A 17,744-nucleotide genomic window follows, 5' to 3' on the forward strand; every position below is an offset into this window, starting at 1 on the left:
TGTTAGGCTCCTCTTAGGCAGGGACTTAGCTCTTAGCCTTCTTCCTCTTCAAACACATTGCCCTGTTTATAGGCAATGTGATACAAAACCCTTGCATCCTGATATAACAGACCATGTCCTTTGGCATCAGCCTTGACTCTGAATAATGAATTCTGCACCTTAATATCTGTGTAACATGGGGCAAGTTACTTCTTTAAGTCTCAGTTTCTCATCTATAAATTGAGGACAATACATGCCTCATAAAATTGTTGGGGAGAGATGACTGTCAGATGCCTGGCGTGTGCTAGGTACTTGCTTGGTAAATACTTCCTACCACCCTAGAATTACACAGCAGTGAGAGATTTCTTTTGCCACAGGATGAGGGCTTAAGGAGGTCCTTGGGAAAAAAGCTTGTGGAAAATCAACTTACTTATTATTCTGATTACATGGAAGAAACATTGTCTCTCTCAAAGACAGCAGAAAGCTTAGTTCGTTCCAAGTCTGAAACCTCTGTTGGCCTGTGCCCGTGGTATGGAAATTCAGTCTCAGGGACCATGTAGAGGGTTTCCCTCCATGCCCTGAGCTGTAGAAGAGCAGTCTGAATGTGTTAGAGATTCAGGGAAGTGGCATGTGCTTGGGTGCCTGTGATAATCAGGCAGAGCACGAAGTGGCATTACCCAAACAAAAACATTAACTCTACTTTCTATTCTGTCATCAGAAAGATAATGGGAGAAGGATGATGATAGGAGCATAGTTCTGGCTATTTGAGATCAGTGTGTGAAAACGGGAAATACAGTGTGCATTGTGATGAGTATATTCTGAATATTGGAAATATTTAATTCTGTGAGGCTAAAATTTCAAAAGAAAGCCCGATTCTCCAAGAAGGCCTTATCCATAGACACGTGGTGTTAAACCTTGCTGACCTGGCTCCAGCCAAACTCTTTGGAGTGGCATGCAGTTTTCTGCCTCCAATCACCACTCCTGAGGTGCCTGCCAGTCTGTACACTGGGCACCATGGAGTCCTTGGCATGTTTGCGTTTCCTGAACTGGGCTCCCAGCCACAGCATTGCATTATCCTCATGCAAACCAGGTAATTTCATTGAAGTCCTCATTACATTAGTGGTTGAGATGGGAAATAAGTGTATCTGAGAACAAAAATCATTATTTATTTTTTAGGCCTTGGATTGCTCATAGCAGTAAAATAAAATCAAGTAATTATGTACTTTTCCAAGTGCTTCATCATGTGAGCCTTTGTATTGTAATAATAAAGCAAGTGCTAGTGAATCTGTAAAATTCTTGCTATATAACTTGTATGAGTGATATTTTTTCCTGTTATGTTTTCAGATCTAATTTAGTTCAGTAGCTATTGGACTTTCCATCATATGCTAGGCCTTGCAGGTCCTTCAGCTTTCGTTCTTAAATCTGTTCAAATTGAATAGCCCTTGTTGACATTCAAAGCCTGTTCAGTTCCAGATACCGTGTTATAGGCATGGTGAAAGCTGGGATACAAAGTTTTTTGTTCTTTGTTAAGGGAATTCATATTTGCAAATAATGTTAAAAGCTGAAAATGGAGTTTTAAGAAGTTTGGAAAAATGCTGTCAGAGCTCAAGAGGAAGGAGGGGGTGTTTTTTAGGGGGAGAAATTTGTATGTCATGAAATAAGAGCTAAGAGGACCCACTAGCGTCCTTTCAGCAGTGAGGCTCTAATACTGTTTTATTTGCTGCCTGTGTTTTCTTTAGGTCATGATTGCTGTGAAACAGTGAAGGTGCAGCTCTGTGCTTCCAAAGAGGGCCTTCCCGTGTTTGTGGTGGCTGAAGAAGACTTTCATTTCGTCCAGGATGAAGCGTATGATGCAGCTCAATTCCTAGCAACCAGTGCTGGAAATCAGCAGGCTTTGAACTTTACCCGTTTTCTTGACCAGTCAGGACCCCCATCTGGGGATGTGAATTCGCTTGATAAGAGGTTGGTGCTGGCATTCAGGCACCTGAAGCTGCCCGCGGAGTGGAATGTGTTGGGGACAGATCAGAGTTTGCATGGTGAGAATTTATATGGTCTACAAATAAACTTTAAGTTTGTGATATTTCTGTTTTTTTTTTTTTTAATGGGGCTGCTTCTCTATGGTCATCATATTCAGGTCTTCCACTGAGGCTGAGTAAATCTTAGAATTACTGTAGGAAAGTGGCCTCAATGGCATCTCTTCTGGGTTCTTCAATTGAGCTGTTAAGCGTGTTGTTGCAGCGAAATGACCCTAGGGATTACCCAAGGAGAGTGGCACATCACCTTCCTGTGGGTCTGGATTTCAGACTGGATCTCTCAAGTGTAGAAAGTGACACGCTCTTCATGAGGAGAGTAGCAGAGTTACTTTTTGGTGTTTAATGATCAAAGACATGGTTTTCCATATTGTATTCTGAAGTTCTCTAAAGATAGCCTGGAAGTGAAGGAGAGGAAAGATTGGGCAGTGAGTGGGAGGAGCATGAGAACAGGGTGTGCTGTGAGAAACCACACACTTCCTTAACCAGGTTAGTGTCACTCTTACTGACTTTATCTGTTAGCCCTCCCTATGAGAATTCACTGAAGAAAGGACTTTGTTTGTTTTTTTTTTTTTTTTTTTTTTTTTGAGACGGTTTTTCACTCTTGTTGCCCAGGCTGGAGTGCAATGGCATGATCTCGGCTCACTGCAGCCTCCACCTCTCCTGCCTCAGCCTCCCAAATAGCTGGGATTACAGGCATGTGCCACCATGCCTGGCTAATTTTTTTTTTTTTTTTTTTTTTTGTAGAGACAGAGTTTCACCATGTTAGTCAGGCTGGTCTCGAACTCCTGACCTCAGGTAATCTACCCGCCTCGTCCTCCCAAAGTGCTGGGATTATAGGCATGAACCACTGCGCCCGGCCAGAACTCTACTTTTTCAAAAACGTTTACATAGTAAGTCCTCTTATTTAAACAAGGATTTTCCCACATAATTCTAGTAGCGAATGACATCTACTTGATGTCATAACTGTATAGATATTTTTTAATGAAACATAATGTGTACCTGGAGTTCAATAAGTAACATCCAGTTTCCCCTCTGAGTTCAAGTCCAATTGAACGATTTAGGAGTCCTGAAATAGAAACGAAAATGTTTACTTTATTAGTGATGAAATCTAGATTGGAAGCCTGATGTTAGAGCTCCTGCCAGAAGGGTCTGTTTGTACTTTCTATGTCTTCAGTGAAAGAGCTGGTCAGTCACACCACTGCCCTGTAGAGTCCACCCAGCCTTGAGTATTGAATTATGTTGGGTGAGCAGACCACAAGTCACCCTCCCCACAGGTGAGCAGTTCCTGAGGAGAAATACCCAGAGGGGCCTGAGCCATGGCATGGTTAGTTTCTACACTCAGATGAATTTTGTCTTCTTCCATGGAAGATTGGTAAAGAGGTCTTTGCCAGCTTTGATTCTCTTAAATCTACACTAAATTTAACAGTTAAACCTGTGGTTAGCCGTCAGAACGGTGTCCCATACTGTCAGATTCTACCTGGATAATCCTGCCCAGGTAAAACCTGAAAGGAAGTATCAAATCAAGGAAGAAAGGATTTATTCTTTTCTTCTTCTTTTTTTAGGTATAGTGTCCAAGAAACTTCTGTCTTGCTAATATTTAGAGATCAGAATATTTGACATTATATAAGGCATGAGTGCCTTTTCAGAAACCTGGTGATGGGCCTTAATACCTCTAGCTCCTCCTATTTCTGTATTGATACAGGAATGTTTATTCTGGCTGCCTTTCACAAATCAGTGTCAAGATAGTACTGCATTAGTTATTTGTGGGGCTTATGGTGTTTTATGGTTTTGTTTTGTATTGTTTAAAGAGGGGCCCAGGAGTTGGATAGTTTTATGTTACCATGATTAAAAACAACTATTAGAAAAAGCAAACATCTGAAACTTTGGACATACCACTTCCTCTCTCTCTCTCTTTTTTTTTTGAGATGGAGTCTTGCTCTGTCGCCCAGGCTGGAGTGCAATGGTGCAATCTCGGCTCACTGCAACCTCCATCTCCTGGGTTGAAGAGATTCTCCTGCCTTAGCCTCCCAAGTAGCTGGGAATACAGGCACATGCCGCCACGCCCTGCTACTTTTTTTTGTATTTTAGTAGAGATGGGGTTTCACCATGTTGCCCAGGCTGGTCTCGAACTCTTGAGCTCAGGCAATCCACCTGCTGCAGCCTCCCAAAGTGCTAGGATTACAGGCGTGGACCACTGTGCCCGGCCACTTCCTCTCTTTGGGACTTAACTTCCTTGTCTTTAGTAGGAGGGAATTGGCCAGCTTTAATTTTTTTTTGTACTGTCAGTGTACTGGTAAATTTTCTGTTGCACAAAATTGCTCAAGCAGTGCTAACAAAGGCCAAACCAAATTTGAACACTGAAGGAAGGAAATACATATTAAAACCACAATGAGATATCATTACACATTTATCATAATGGCTAAGATGAAGAATACCAAGTGCTGGCAAAGATGAAGAACATCTCATATGTTGCTTGTAGGAATGCAAAATGTATAACCACTGTAGAAATATTTGGCAGTTTCTTGTAAAGTTAAACATACACTTAGCATATGACCCAGTAATCCCACTTTTGGGTGTTTATCCTAGAGAAATGAAAATCTGTAGTCACCAAAAAGTCTGTGCACAGATGTGCTCATAGTAATGTTATTCATAATCTTCAAAAACTGGAAATAACCCAGATTTTCCTCACTGAGTGAATATAGAAGCAAACTATAATATATCCATACAGTGGAATACTACTCAGCAATAAAAAGAAGCAAACTGTTGACGTGCAACAACTTGGATGCGTTTTAAATGCATTATGCAGGAAAATGAAGTCAGTTTCCAAAGGTTCCATACTATATGATTGTATTTATATGATATTCTGGAAAATGCAAAATTATAGAAAAAGAGAACAGATGAGTAGTTGCTAGGGGCTGAGAGTGGGGAAAGTCTGACTGCAAAGAGGTATCATGAGGGAATTCTTTGGGTTGTTGGAGTTTTGTATCTTCTTCGTGGTGGTGGCTATAAGAATCTATGCATGTGTTAAAACTCATAGGAGTGTACACCCCCTAAAGGTGAATTTTATTGTACATATATTTAAAATAATAATCAAAATAACAAAAGAAATTGTGTAAGTTAGTTGTATACTTTGCAAGGTGAAATGCATGCAGGTGACTTGAGAGAACTGTCTTTAAGTCAACAACTGGGATCAGGAATCTGATTTTCTGTGCCCAATTCACATTCTGCAGTTTAAATTGTTCTATTAATTGTTGATTAGAATCTGGGAACACTGGGTACAGTAAGGGGAGAGTAGCATCAGTTAAGAGTTCATCATGCCTGCTGTTGAGGGACGAATGGAATAGTCTGTTCACATCAATGAGTTGCACATCAAATACTTTTAAATAGGTATTTAAAGGAGAAAGGTACAAAGTAACCATGATGCCTGAGGTAATACAGGTAAATAAGGCACCTTGTTACATAACAGGACTTCTTGCTGTTGAAAGCTAGGATGTTTAGAGGTATTGTAGCCTCATACTTACACAAAGTAGTTTATGTAAGATTTATGGCTAATCTGCTGTTTTAATTGTTTAGTTGCAGTGCTTTTTAGCTTTCTTCAGGTCAGTGACTTCTTTGGAAATTGCTCAGATTTCTCCTCGGAAAAAAATATTTATAGGTGCCTACCTGCACACATTTACATATGATAAATTTCTTAAGTCTCCCTGAACTTCAGGCATGATCATAAAGTTAAGAATTCTGGGTTTAACTTTGCTCTTGCAAAGTGGGAAAAGCAGGGGCATTGGAGTCAATTTGTTTGCATCCTGGCTTCGTTGCAAGGGTTTGTGCAAAATACTTAATCTCTCTGTTACTTAATTTCCTCATCTGTGAAATGGAGGAAGGTGTATTCTGATAATGTGTGCTAGTTTATAAGCTATTCATTTTGAATGTACCATTTAGAGACACAAAACATTGATGTTTTACTTGTTACAAAAATTAATCTTCACTTTAAATATGAACAGGAGGGAGTTTGTCCTTTTAAATCTTCCAAATGTTCTGTCATCCCTAGTTATATAAACAAGCTTCTACACGTTGTACTGTTGGCCACAGTTCTGCCTTAAATGCAGGTGATAAGGATTCATCTGGGTGTGGCGTGAATGGTGGGGCAAGGACATTTTTTTCTCTGCATTTTCCAAGTCTCACTTAGTTTCTCAGCTTAGTGGTTAGTGAAAATGGTAAATTAGAAGGGTGTTTTCCCTGAGAGACCTTTGTGCAGTAGCAGTCAGCATAACTCCCAGGTAATGTAGGGCGGGCCCACTGCAGACTTGCTCTAGAGGAAGCAGGGAGAAACGTCCTGGGGGAAATCTTCATTCTTATTTACTCATGATATTGTATAACCAAGTGAAAAAGAGATCTGATCATCTTTGGGGGCAAGAATTCTCCCCTCAAAGAGAAATTTGGGTGGAGAGGTGGAAGACAGGTTTAGGAAAAACTACAGTAAGAACAGCCTGTGTATTCCCAGTTCTATATATCTGATATTGGTTAATAGGTCGCCCACCATAATCATTTGATGATTCAGTTCCCACCTCCTTTCAGAGTGTTTGGTAACTTTTCTTTCTTTCTTTTTTTTTTTTTTTTTGAGATGGAGCCTTCCTCTGTTACCCAGGCTGGAGTGCAGTGGTGCGATCTCGGCTCACTGCAACCTCCGCCTCCTGGGTTCACACCATTCTCTTGCCTCAGCCTCCCAAGTAGCAGGGACTACAGGCGCCGGCCACCACGCCTGGCTAATTTTTTATATTTTTAGTAGAGACGGGGTTTCACCGTATTGGCCAGGATAGTCTTGATCTCCTGACCTCGTGATCCGCCTGCCTCGGCCTCCCAAAGTGCTGGGATTACAGGCATGAGCCACCGCACCCATCCTGTGTTTGTGTATTTTTTCAGCTGTCATCACTGCTGAAAAGAAAATAACAACATATTTTAAAACTGCTAGTGGTTTTTTTTTTCTTTGGCAGAAGATTAATATTTATTGATCCCGAGACTAGTAGTGGTAGGACTTAAGCTCCAAAAGGTTTTGTTGCCTCTGAAACCTTGTTTTTGTTACAAGGTTACAAGTTTCATTTTTCCACAACCGCATTTTCTCACAGTGGCCTGTTTTCCTTCCTTTCACATGCAGCTGAGAATTCCTGTATCATGTGGGACTTTAGGTTTTTTAAGAGGTAGTCCAGAATAGTACAAAGAATGGTGATTTTGGAGTCATAGGTATAGATTCAAAGAGTACTGTGAGCAGGGCTTGCTGGGTGGATTGATGGGGTAGGAAAGTAGTCCTTGATTATACTGATCTCAGAACTCAGAACATTTTACTTAGAGAATCTGACCATTTATAAAAGATACAACCCTCTAGCAGGCTCATCATGCTTGAATGCCTACTAGGCACATCAACTTTTTTGCAGATCTGAGGGAAGGTGTGTGACAGGTGTGTCCAGCATATAAGTAAATAGAAAGCACGACATGAGACATTTTCTACTTTCCTTCTCTGTGGGTAGAAGCTAAGCCTGCAGAGATCTTTCCAATTAAGTATGGTTAAACAGGATAACCAGCCAACATGGGGTCTGTGGAATAACATTACAGCATAAAGAAAGGGAAAAGTATAAGTATTCAGATGGAAGATTTTCTGAGTATGCTTTCTGTAAGAAAAAAATTTAGATGATATTTCCCATTTGTCCTTTAAAGAGCTCAATAAAATCAGGTTTATTATGAAATTAGAGAAGGAGACAGCAAGGAGAAAAGTAGGTTTTATGAGTCAGTGTTCAAGTAGAGAAGCAGAACCACTAAGAGAAATAATATGTTAAGATTTATTACAAGGAATGGTGCCTTTGATTGTGAGGGCTAATAAGTCCAAAATTTGTAAGGCACGAGGGGGAGGGAAGATCATGGGCAAAAGTCAGTCCACCAACATGGGCCAAAATATCACGTGAGGAAGGGAAGATCGTGAGCAGGATGGAGCTCCACAGGCACAGGCTAGCGCTGTCCTCCACAGGTGGAATGGAATCCCTTCTCTACAGGGGAAACCTAAGAGCCTTCCAGTTAATGCAGTCAGGCCTACCCAGACAATCCAGGATAACCTCCCTTATTAGATCAACTGGTTAGGGGCTTTAATTACATCTGCAGCAAAGCTATTATTATGACGACAAGGATGGAAGGTGAGTGAGTTGGCAAAAATGATGCAGCCATCCACAATCCTAAAGCACAATTAATTCACACGGGGGACAAAGGACTCAGTTGACACTGTAGGAAAGGCCATTAGTGATCTAAAAAAAATGAAGTTGAGTAACTCAGATTACAGAGGAGTACTGATGCAGAGAAAAGGGAACAGAGATTGATCCTAAATTATTGAGCTCTGCAGTTTAAACACAAAAGGAAGAAAGCAGTGATGGAAGCTTTCATGCTCTTAAAACAACACAGACTAAAGGAAACTAAATTCATATATTCATTTATCCCTTTGCACCTTGGCCTCTTCTACAAACCTAATTCACATGACCCCTGAATCAAATAAAAATGTGTGAGAAATTAATGGGAGAATATCTAAAACTGGGGGTATATGCGTGCGGTGGACTACTCAGCAATAAAAGGGAATGTACTACTGCTACGTGCAGCAATGTAGATGAATCTCAAACATGTTCATCGAAGAAGCCTTACACAAGAGTATATATTCTATAATTTCATCTATATGGAGTTGTAGAACAGGCAAAACTAATGTAGGTGAAAAATTCAGAACAGTGGTTAGCTCTGAATGAGGAGGAGAGGATTAACTGGAAAGTGAGACAAAAGAACTTTTTGGATATTGGTAATTTTCTATATGTTGGTACAGATTTGGGTTCACGTGTATATGCATTTGTCAAAATTTATCAAATGGGTATACTATACCATATGTATTTCGTTGTATATAAATCACCTAAAATTGTAACTACATATTGAATGCTAGTTAATTATATGCATGCTGAAGTATTTTTGGGTGAAGTGGACTGATATCTTCAACTTATTTTGAAATGCATAAAAATAAGGTGGATGGATGGGGAAATAGAAGGAAGAATGGTTGGATATATATATGTGATAAAGCAAATATAGAAAAACATTAATTGTAGGATCTAGGTTGTTGAGTGAGTGTCTGGCTATTTGCTGTGTAATTCTTTGAACTATGTGTACGTTGGAAAAGCTAATAAAATGTTGGAAGAAAACATAAAAAGGTGCTTTTTAAACCACATTAGTTTAGCTTGCTTGTAAGATTGCTTGTTTTTGTATTTGTGGTTTTATTTCCTAACAAAAAGAAACAGGGTAGAGTAATGGAAAAGGTTTTTTTTAATTTTTAAATTTTTTTTAAATGCAAGACAGAAGAACTTTCGATTTTAAATCCTTATTCTGACTGTGGGCAAGCTATTAATTCTATGAATCTGCCTTCATTTGCACAATGAAGATAACCAGACCTCATAGGGTTACTGTGAAGATAGAATGGAAAAAGTTGACATAAACTGCCTAGCCCAGTGCATGGTGCATAGCAGGTCCTCACTACATTGTTTTCTCCTAATCTGTTATCCTCAGAAAGGGTCTACACAAAAGCAGATGTGGTACCAGTTGCTAAGACTTCAAGAAATTGAGAGAGGATGCGTGCAGAAGTCAGGGCATCAGCTCCTAAGCAGGCGCGTGGCCGTAGTATTGGGATTTCTACTCAAATGCTGAGCTGACTCAGAACAAATAACAAATCAAAAGAGTGGTTGTGGGAGGGTGGTAAAGAGACAGCTGCTTCAAGGTTGGAAATAACTAGCCTCTAAAGAATTACATATTTCCTAGTTAGTGCCTCATTAGCTCTTTTGTTTTTGATAAGGATGTCAGAACAACTGTAAGGCACAAGTTAGATGGTGCTATTTGATCTTTTGTGACGATTCTATTTGTCCTTTTGTCTGGCCTTGCCACCTGCACAGAGGTGTTGATTATTAAAATTTGTACCTGCACGTGTAGTTGTTGCTTCTGGGGCATAATCTTTCCAGCCATGTGCCTCTGGTTAAACACCCTTTAAATCCTGAATTGGTCCATGTGTATACAGTTCTGTAGGGAAAATATACAATATGAAAAATTGTGCTTCCAAGGAAATTTACCTTGGAAATAGGGATACCAGACTAATACACAGATGACATTTGGAAACAGTGTAATTCAGTGTAAAATCACAGCTTCAAAAATCTGTTCATTCCTTTGTGATATTCACGTATAGAAGCATTTGAGGACTTCACAGTAAGGAGAAAACCACTGGGGTCCAAAAAGTCTGAGTGCTCAGTGAAGAAGTTTAGACCCGTGGGAAGCCATGAAGAATAAGAGATGATAGCTAAGCTGAGGCAGGCACAACTTCAGGGTGCCATTCCCAGCTCCCTGGAGTTAAGTGTAATACAGCCTTCTGGGGCCATATGTGGCATGCCTGCAAAGACCTCAGCTCCTGTCATCCTAGGTTGGGCACAGAGGACTGCTGAGGAAGAGAGTATTGCTGGTGAACCTTGAATGTAATTTGATGTCCAAGAGGACAGTGAAGAGAGCAGGGAAACAGAGAGGAACTGAGATTTAATGAATGTCTACTACAGCCAGTCATAATACTAGCATTTCATCTACCTCTTCTCATTTGTTACACCTCTATGAGTGAGGTGTTGGTATCTCACTTTAGGGATGAAGAAAGTGAAGTTCAGAGATGTTACATGAATTGCGCTTGGTCACACAGATGGTAAATGCCAGATTCAAACCCAGATTTGTCTAACTACAAGCCCTTCCTCATTCCGTCACTTTCAGAGCGACTCACTTTACTAAGAGGGAGCTTTTATTTCAAGTTAAATAAACGTTTTCCTTTCTGCAGTTATTAGTGGATTGTCTTAGAGTTAGTCTTCCTTATTGTGCCAGAAGATGCATTTCTTCCTCTCATTAAACAAATAAATAAAGCTGGCAGTGCCAGAAATTTGGTTTGCCCTTATTGTGGAGGAATAAAAAGACCCATGTGTACTGAACAAGCAGAACCTGTTTTTAGTGTTTAACTAGCCAACTCGTGTCTGGGTGTTCTTTTAAAAAGTAATTATACCATTTTTAAGTCCCAACAGCTATTCCCTCTTGGACCTCATGTTGTGGGGCTGCATTTGCTTCTGTTATTATTATTTGAGTAAAGGAATGTGTGTGGGGGTCACCTTTATATGCCTGCCTGTGAAATTGTTTGAACAAACACTGTGTATTAAGTCAGGATATAGAAATGTCCTGATTCTGTTTTGCAGGGCTGTGTTCTATTGAAGATTTTGCTTCCTATACTTTCTATGCTTTTGTAGGTTTGTTTTGCCTTTACTTGAGGGCTGATTCTACCTGGTCACAATAAAGCTGTTCACACTGTATGTTGTAGCTTAACTTTACAGTCTTAGGCACTTGGAGGCAGTAGTGTTTACATAACTTGTATTTATGTTTGTTTGTTTTTTGTTTTTTTATTTCCTCACTTATGTTCATTTTCTCCCCCATTTACAGATGCTGGCCCGCGAGAGACATTGATGCATTTTGCTGTGCGGCTGGGACTGCTGAGGTTGACGTGGTTCCTGTTGCAGAAGCCAGGTGGCCGCGGAGCTCTCAGTATCCACAACCAGGAAGGGGCGACGCCTGTGAGCTTGGCCTTGGAGCGAGGCTATCACAAGCTGCACCAGCTTCTAACCGAGTAAGTGCTCCTTCTCCTTTATTTCTCTCCTCTCATCCCCAGCCCCACCCCCGATTCATAGGAGTACCACCCACTTGGCATCTTAATGTGTGTTTGCCACAAATTAAAACCTCAACTCTGTACCTTGCCTTACAAAGGGGTTTGTAAGCTTGCTCCTGCTAACCACTTCATTGTCTGAGAGAGAAACGTAAGTCATATTACCATTTTCTCTCTCCTCTGCCTGCCTGCCTTCTTCATTTCTTATCTCTTATATTTTACTGTTTTACTCAAAAGTCAGAATGAGCCTTGTCTGTGGAGGTAGCATAACATTACCAATGTATACAGTTTATCCTGGTTTAGTACAAGAGGAAACAGATTTCCTATATCATATTTTTTTTCTAGTATGTCTTTAAGACTTGAAAGAGTTAATTAGAAACCAGTACTTCCATATTATAATTGCATACAGAAAATATGGTAAACAATTAAGTTTTAGATTGAATGTAATTTCTGTGAATAAGATTTGAGAGCAGTGGTTTCTTCATATGAACAGCAATAAAAAGCAACTGAATTGTCCTGGAAATGTGCAGTAGGAAATCCTGTCTGTCTTTGGGCTCAATTATTGTATGTCCTGACTCTTTAAAGAGTTCTCTGGGGAAGGTTGTTAGTCAAAACATTTGAAGAGCTCTCTTTTATTCTTGTATAAATAAAGAAATAAATGCACTAGAGCAGCCAAAAGTTTTTATTGGAATGTTTATATAAAGAAGTTTCAAGAATAGTTTCTGTTGTTTAATATATTTTTATTAGTTTCGTGGTTAACATCATTATCTTTTCCACCAGATTATCTGAACAAGTATAAACCCCATTGGATCTATGTTCTTTAGCAATTGAGGGACCTGTGCAAATTGAGTCAGTATTAGCAAATTCTCAGATATTTTGCTCATGCCAGATTTAATTTAGTTGTGCTTTATGTTTTACCATTTTTAACTGTGTATATAGTCTGGAAGGACCAAGAAGAGATCTCAGAATGTAATGCTACTTATGGTTATGTAAACAGCTTTTTCTTGCTTCACTTGCCAAGCTTATACCTTTCCCCATCAAGCTAGACAGACGGTTCTTTGCAGAAAGCTTTCTGATGGGTGCTACAGATACAGTGGTGGTAGGAGGGGCACTTATCTCAAATGAGCTTTGGATACCTGAGCTCTCCTAAGACAGTATTCCAGGGAGTGATACGTTCTACTCCTTCACACTTCCCATCTGGCCAATGATTGGATTCATTCTACGGTTAGCCTCATGGCCTCAGGAAGAGAGGCCTTGTTTCAGAAGTTGAAACAGTTAACTCCGCATAACTATTGTGAAGTTCAAATGCATTTCCTCTAAATTTGATTTTTGCTGGGAAGCAGAGTTGGTTAAGGACTGCCATCCAAATGGGGAAATAAAGTGATTACAACAGCTTCATTATATCCTTGGAAGGGATGTCACAAGACTGTTATTGCAGCACAGCTTTAAGGAAACTAGAGTGTGTTTGTTCTTGGACTTTTTTTTGCTTGCTTTAAAGTACTACTTCTGTTACATGTGGGAAAGCCACTTACCTCCTTTTGAAGGGAGATTGGTAAGGGAAAACCAACCTGAGAAATCTCCAAGTAGAGGACCCTGATGGGAGAGGATGAGCACCTTGCTGCAGATCTAGCTCTTAACTTGAATTCTGGGATGTTACTGTTCTGAAGCTTAGAAAAAGTTCTGAGTCATAATTAGCAATTAAAAAATGGAAAGGGGGCGATTGTCCCAAATCACTCAGGCTGAGAGTGATTCTAGTAGAATTTGATAGAATTTCAGTTGTTAAAGGATCAAGAATGATCATTTTGTTATTGGTTTTCTTTTCTCCTTCCCTTCCCCTTTCTTTTCCTATATACATAACATAAAAATGGTTAAAATAGTAAATTTTAGGTACAGCATTCAATGGCATTCAGTACACTCACAACACTCACAAAGTTATGTAACCATCACCACTGTTATTTTCAGAACTTTGTCATCACCCAAACTGAACTTCCTTTCCCCCAGCTCCTGACAACCTCTGTTCTCCTTTCTGTCTCTAAGAATTTGCCCATTCTAGGTACCTCATATAAGTGAAATCATGCAACATTTGTCTTTCTGTGTTTGTCTTTCACATAGCTAATGTCCTCAAGGTTCACCCATGTTGTAACATGTGTCAGAATAATATGTATTTCAAAATTGCTAAAAGAATATATTTCTCACCACAAAAAAATAAGTAGCTGAGATGATGGGCATGTTACTTAGCTTGATTTTATCTTTCTATAGTATATACATAGATTAAAACATCACATTGTACCCCATAAATAAATAAATTTATATAATTATTGTCTATTACCAAACACACACACACACACACACGCACACACACACACACACACGCAGAGCCATAAGTGTAAACAACCTAGATGTCTATCACTGATAAATGGACAATGTGTTATATTCATTACAATGAAATACTACAGCCTTAAAAAGAAAAGATCATCTTTAACAGATGAAACTGAGATCCAGAGAGACAAAGTGGTTGGATTAGGATAACAAGGTGGTAGGGCCAGAAATAGAAGCCAAAAGGCTGTCCAGAGCTCTTTCCTTCCACTCCTGGGATTCTTAAAAAGTGGCCCAAGAATAGACTTCATGGGGTCTGTATCTCTTGAAATTATAAACGTTTATGCGTATGTTTTTCTGAATAAAGCATTTGTTGGTGAGATTCACGAAGAGGTTTGTAGAAAGTTAAGAATCGCCACAATGTATGATGCTGTCTTTCTAATAGTTTTAGACTTTGGGTATCTTCTTCCCCACCCTGCTTTTTAAAAATGAAATTGTCCACATATAAGCCAGCCTCTTTTATTGCCTCTTTTCAGTTAGTATGAAATTGAAGTATGACTATGTACATTTTACATTTATTGAATAACTAGTTGCATTCTACACTTTACTGAAAAGTCAAGCTTATTTAACCCCATTTATAGCCCTTCCAAAGTACATTTGTTGTTTTAATTCCTTGGTGCTTTACCTTGTTTTTTGCTTTTTAATTTTTAAGTGGGGTGTGGGGAGCCTTGTGCTGGTTAGGGCCCAAGTTCTTTTTGTGTTTCTTTGTTCAAGGCTTATTTTGATTGCCAGTCTATTTTGATAAACCAAGTCTTACTTCTGGGAAAATTATGATTAGCCATTCTTGGACATACAAGGATTCTCTAAGACCTATCCCTTTAGAAACCGCTTGAACTTTATTTTAAATCCTACCAGATAGTAATAACTACTCAGGACATTTTTTTACAGTTTCCCTTTTTTGTAACCCATGATTGTTAACTTTCACTTTGTTCAGTGTTAGGGAAGGCAGAGCTTTCGTTGACTTGCTGTTTCACTTTAGCTTATATTTAGATCTTTCATTATGAATATGAATGCATTTGTGATCTGAAAATGCCTCTTAAATGCATTGTATTTAAGTTTCACTTTAAGTAAATGAAAGAATTTATGTAGAGAGCATAACTCAGTGATTGACATATATGTTATCTCTTATTTCCCTTTCTTTAATTTTCTGTCTTGCCTGAGAAATCTTAGCCCCAGAAGAGTACCCAAAACATGTAGGCCTACTTCTCCTTTAGTTGGACAATCATCTCCTCTGATTTGAAGACCCCACCCATGGTCACCTAACTAGTTAGTGATGGAGAGAATAGGTAAAGACCCCAGTTTGCAGGCTCTTGGTGTCATGAATGCTAGGAAGTGACAATAACAGATGAGCGTGGCATTGTAGTTATCTAAGAAGAAAATATTAGAGCCAGATGTTATTGGATCTGGCTGATCTCTTACTCACACATCACAAAGTAGAAATCTTGGGACTTGGATCACCCATGTTGGGGGTACGAGGGAGCCTGAGAGTAAGAGGAGGCTCCAGGTAGTCACTAGGTGTGCAAACTTGGAAGTCAAACCTAGGTTTGCATTTTGGCTCTGCCATTTGCAAACTTTCCTTGCTAAGCCTTGATTTCTTCATCTCATAAAGAAAGGATATTGCTATCTACTTCCTGGATGATAACCCAGTCTCTAGTATATGCAATATGAAAAATTAGGGCTTATTTGTCATACAGATTCTGGTTATTTTTGTGGAGCAAATAAAGGTGCTATAAATATTTCATCTTGGAGAAATATGGTAGTATAGTATGGTAGAATTGCTTACGGATTAAAAGCTTAATTAAAATCTAAGCCTGCCTACTTAGTAGTTAGTGTGACTTGGAAAATGTCACCTATCCACTGAGTCTCATGTTTCCCCTCTCTTAATGATAATACCTGTTCTGCCTGCATCACAAGGTTATTTTAACTAAAAAAAGATTTGTGCAAATACTTTGTTAAACTCTAAGATACTCTATTTGAACATTTCCTATATATTAATAATAATAATGATATCAGTAAAATTAGAGTTAACTGATCAATGAAACTCAAATTCCAGGTGATTGGTCTACCAGATATCTTGTTATGTAATATTTCTTGTAGTTCTCTGTGAATTAAAGTTAGTAGAGAGATTGGAGAATTGTAGTTAGACTGGCTGGTTTTCAATCCAGGGTCTACTTCTGTGAAACTGTATTATCTATCTTGGGTGATTCACTTAACCTCTCCAAACCTCGGTGCCTTTTTTTTTTTTTTTTTTTTTTTTTTTTGTCTCACAACAAGAAGAAGAGGACTGTCTTCAGTGGGTTGCTTTGAGAAATAAGCAATTCATGTAGAGAGCATAACTCAGTGATTGACATAAATGTTACCCCCATTTCCCTTTCTTTAAGTTTCTTTTCCTTCTAATGCCTATGTCAGTTTTTCATACTTTAGGGAAATTTTACCAGATTCTTTAAGTATTTTAAGCATCATTTGAATGTCCTTACTTGATGTAGGTTGGAAATTATTCCCTAGTGTAATAGATACTACTTTAAATAAAATTAGTTTGGCCCTCTGATACATGCTGTGATGTTGATGCCTGTAGATTAATGGAACAAGGAATTCTAGATGGATAAAAAATCATTTACAATCCTTCCACCCTTATAAGAGGAGTATTTATTTTAAGAATTTCAACTCTGGAGTGGTGGCATACAAGTGCTGAAATATTTCAATTGCCCTAAGAGCCAGTTTAAACATATTTGTCTTCATAAATGTCATCTTATTTTTAGTATCAGCTGAACAAATCTTCATTTATTGAATGCCTATACTGCACTAGAAACCATGGTTGGTACATTCCAGATATTATTTCATTTCAACCGTATATCAACCTTGTGAAATAGGCATTATCTGTGTTTTGTGGGAGAAATATGGAGGCTCAGAGAATTAAAGTAACTAGTCCAAGGCTATATAGAAAATGGTAGAGCTACTGTTACACAGACAGCTGTGGAATGCCGAGGCCCATATTCTTCCCTCTACAAAAATTCGACAGAGAGAAAGAAGAGACTCAGGACGAGGCTACTAGGGTACAATATTAAATGACTCTTAGATGTAAAGGGTTATATGGTTTCTAGTCTATATTTTTTTGAGGAAAACAAGGTTCTTACTATAATAACTATACATTTATATTACCCATTATATGACTTTTAAAGTATGGTTGATTACATTCAAGCTACCATTTTACATATGGTAAGTATTGTCATCTCTGATTGATTGATTGATTGAGACAGACTATTGCTGTCACCCAGGCTGGAGTGCAGTGGCATGATCCTGGCTCCCTGCAGCCTCTGCCTCCCAGGTTCAAGTGATTCTCCTGCCTTAACCTCCTGAGTAGCTGGGATTACAGGCGTATGCCACCACACCCGGCTTATTTTTGAATTTTTAGTAGAGATGGGGTTTCACCATGTTGGTCAGGCTGGTCTCGATTTCGTGACCTCGTGATCCGCCCGCCTCGGCCTCCCAAAGTGCTGGGATTACAGACGTGAGCCACTGCACCTGGCCATCTCTGTTTTATAATTGAAGAAACTGAGGCCAGAGAGGTAAAGTGACTTGCCCAAGGTCTCGGTTCACAAGGTTGCAAAGTAACAGAACCTAAA

At 39.1% G+C, this 17,744-nt stretch overlaps 1 protein-coding gene across 32 annotated transcripts in view; it reads left to right on the forward strand.

Moving 5' to 3' along the window:
* The window catches only part of AKAP13 (A-kinase anchoring protein 13), a 355,124-nt gene that overhangs the window by 142,797 nt on the left and 194,583 nt on the right, over positions 1-17,744 (forward strand). For all 32 annotated transcript variants that reach the window (XM_063652839.1, XM_063652864.1, XM_063652866.1 and 29 more), the window contains 2 exons: positions 1,719-2,015; positions 11,526-11,709. In XM_063652839.1, the coding sequence (XP_063508909.1) occupies positions 1,719-2,015; positions 11,526-11,709 (481 nt within the window). The remainder of the gene's footprint in view (positions 1-1,718; positions 2,016-11,525; positions 11,710-17,744) is intronic.

Source organism: Pongo pygmaeus, chromosome 16 (assembly GCF_028885625.2).
Source record: "Pongo pygmaeus isolate AG05252 chromosome 16, NHGRI_mPonPyg2-v2.0_pri, whole genome shotgun sequence".
Taxonomy (NCBI): Eukaryota; Metazoa; Chordata; class Mammalia; order Primates; family Hominidae; genus Pongo; species Pongo pygmaeus.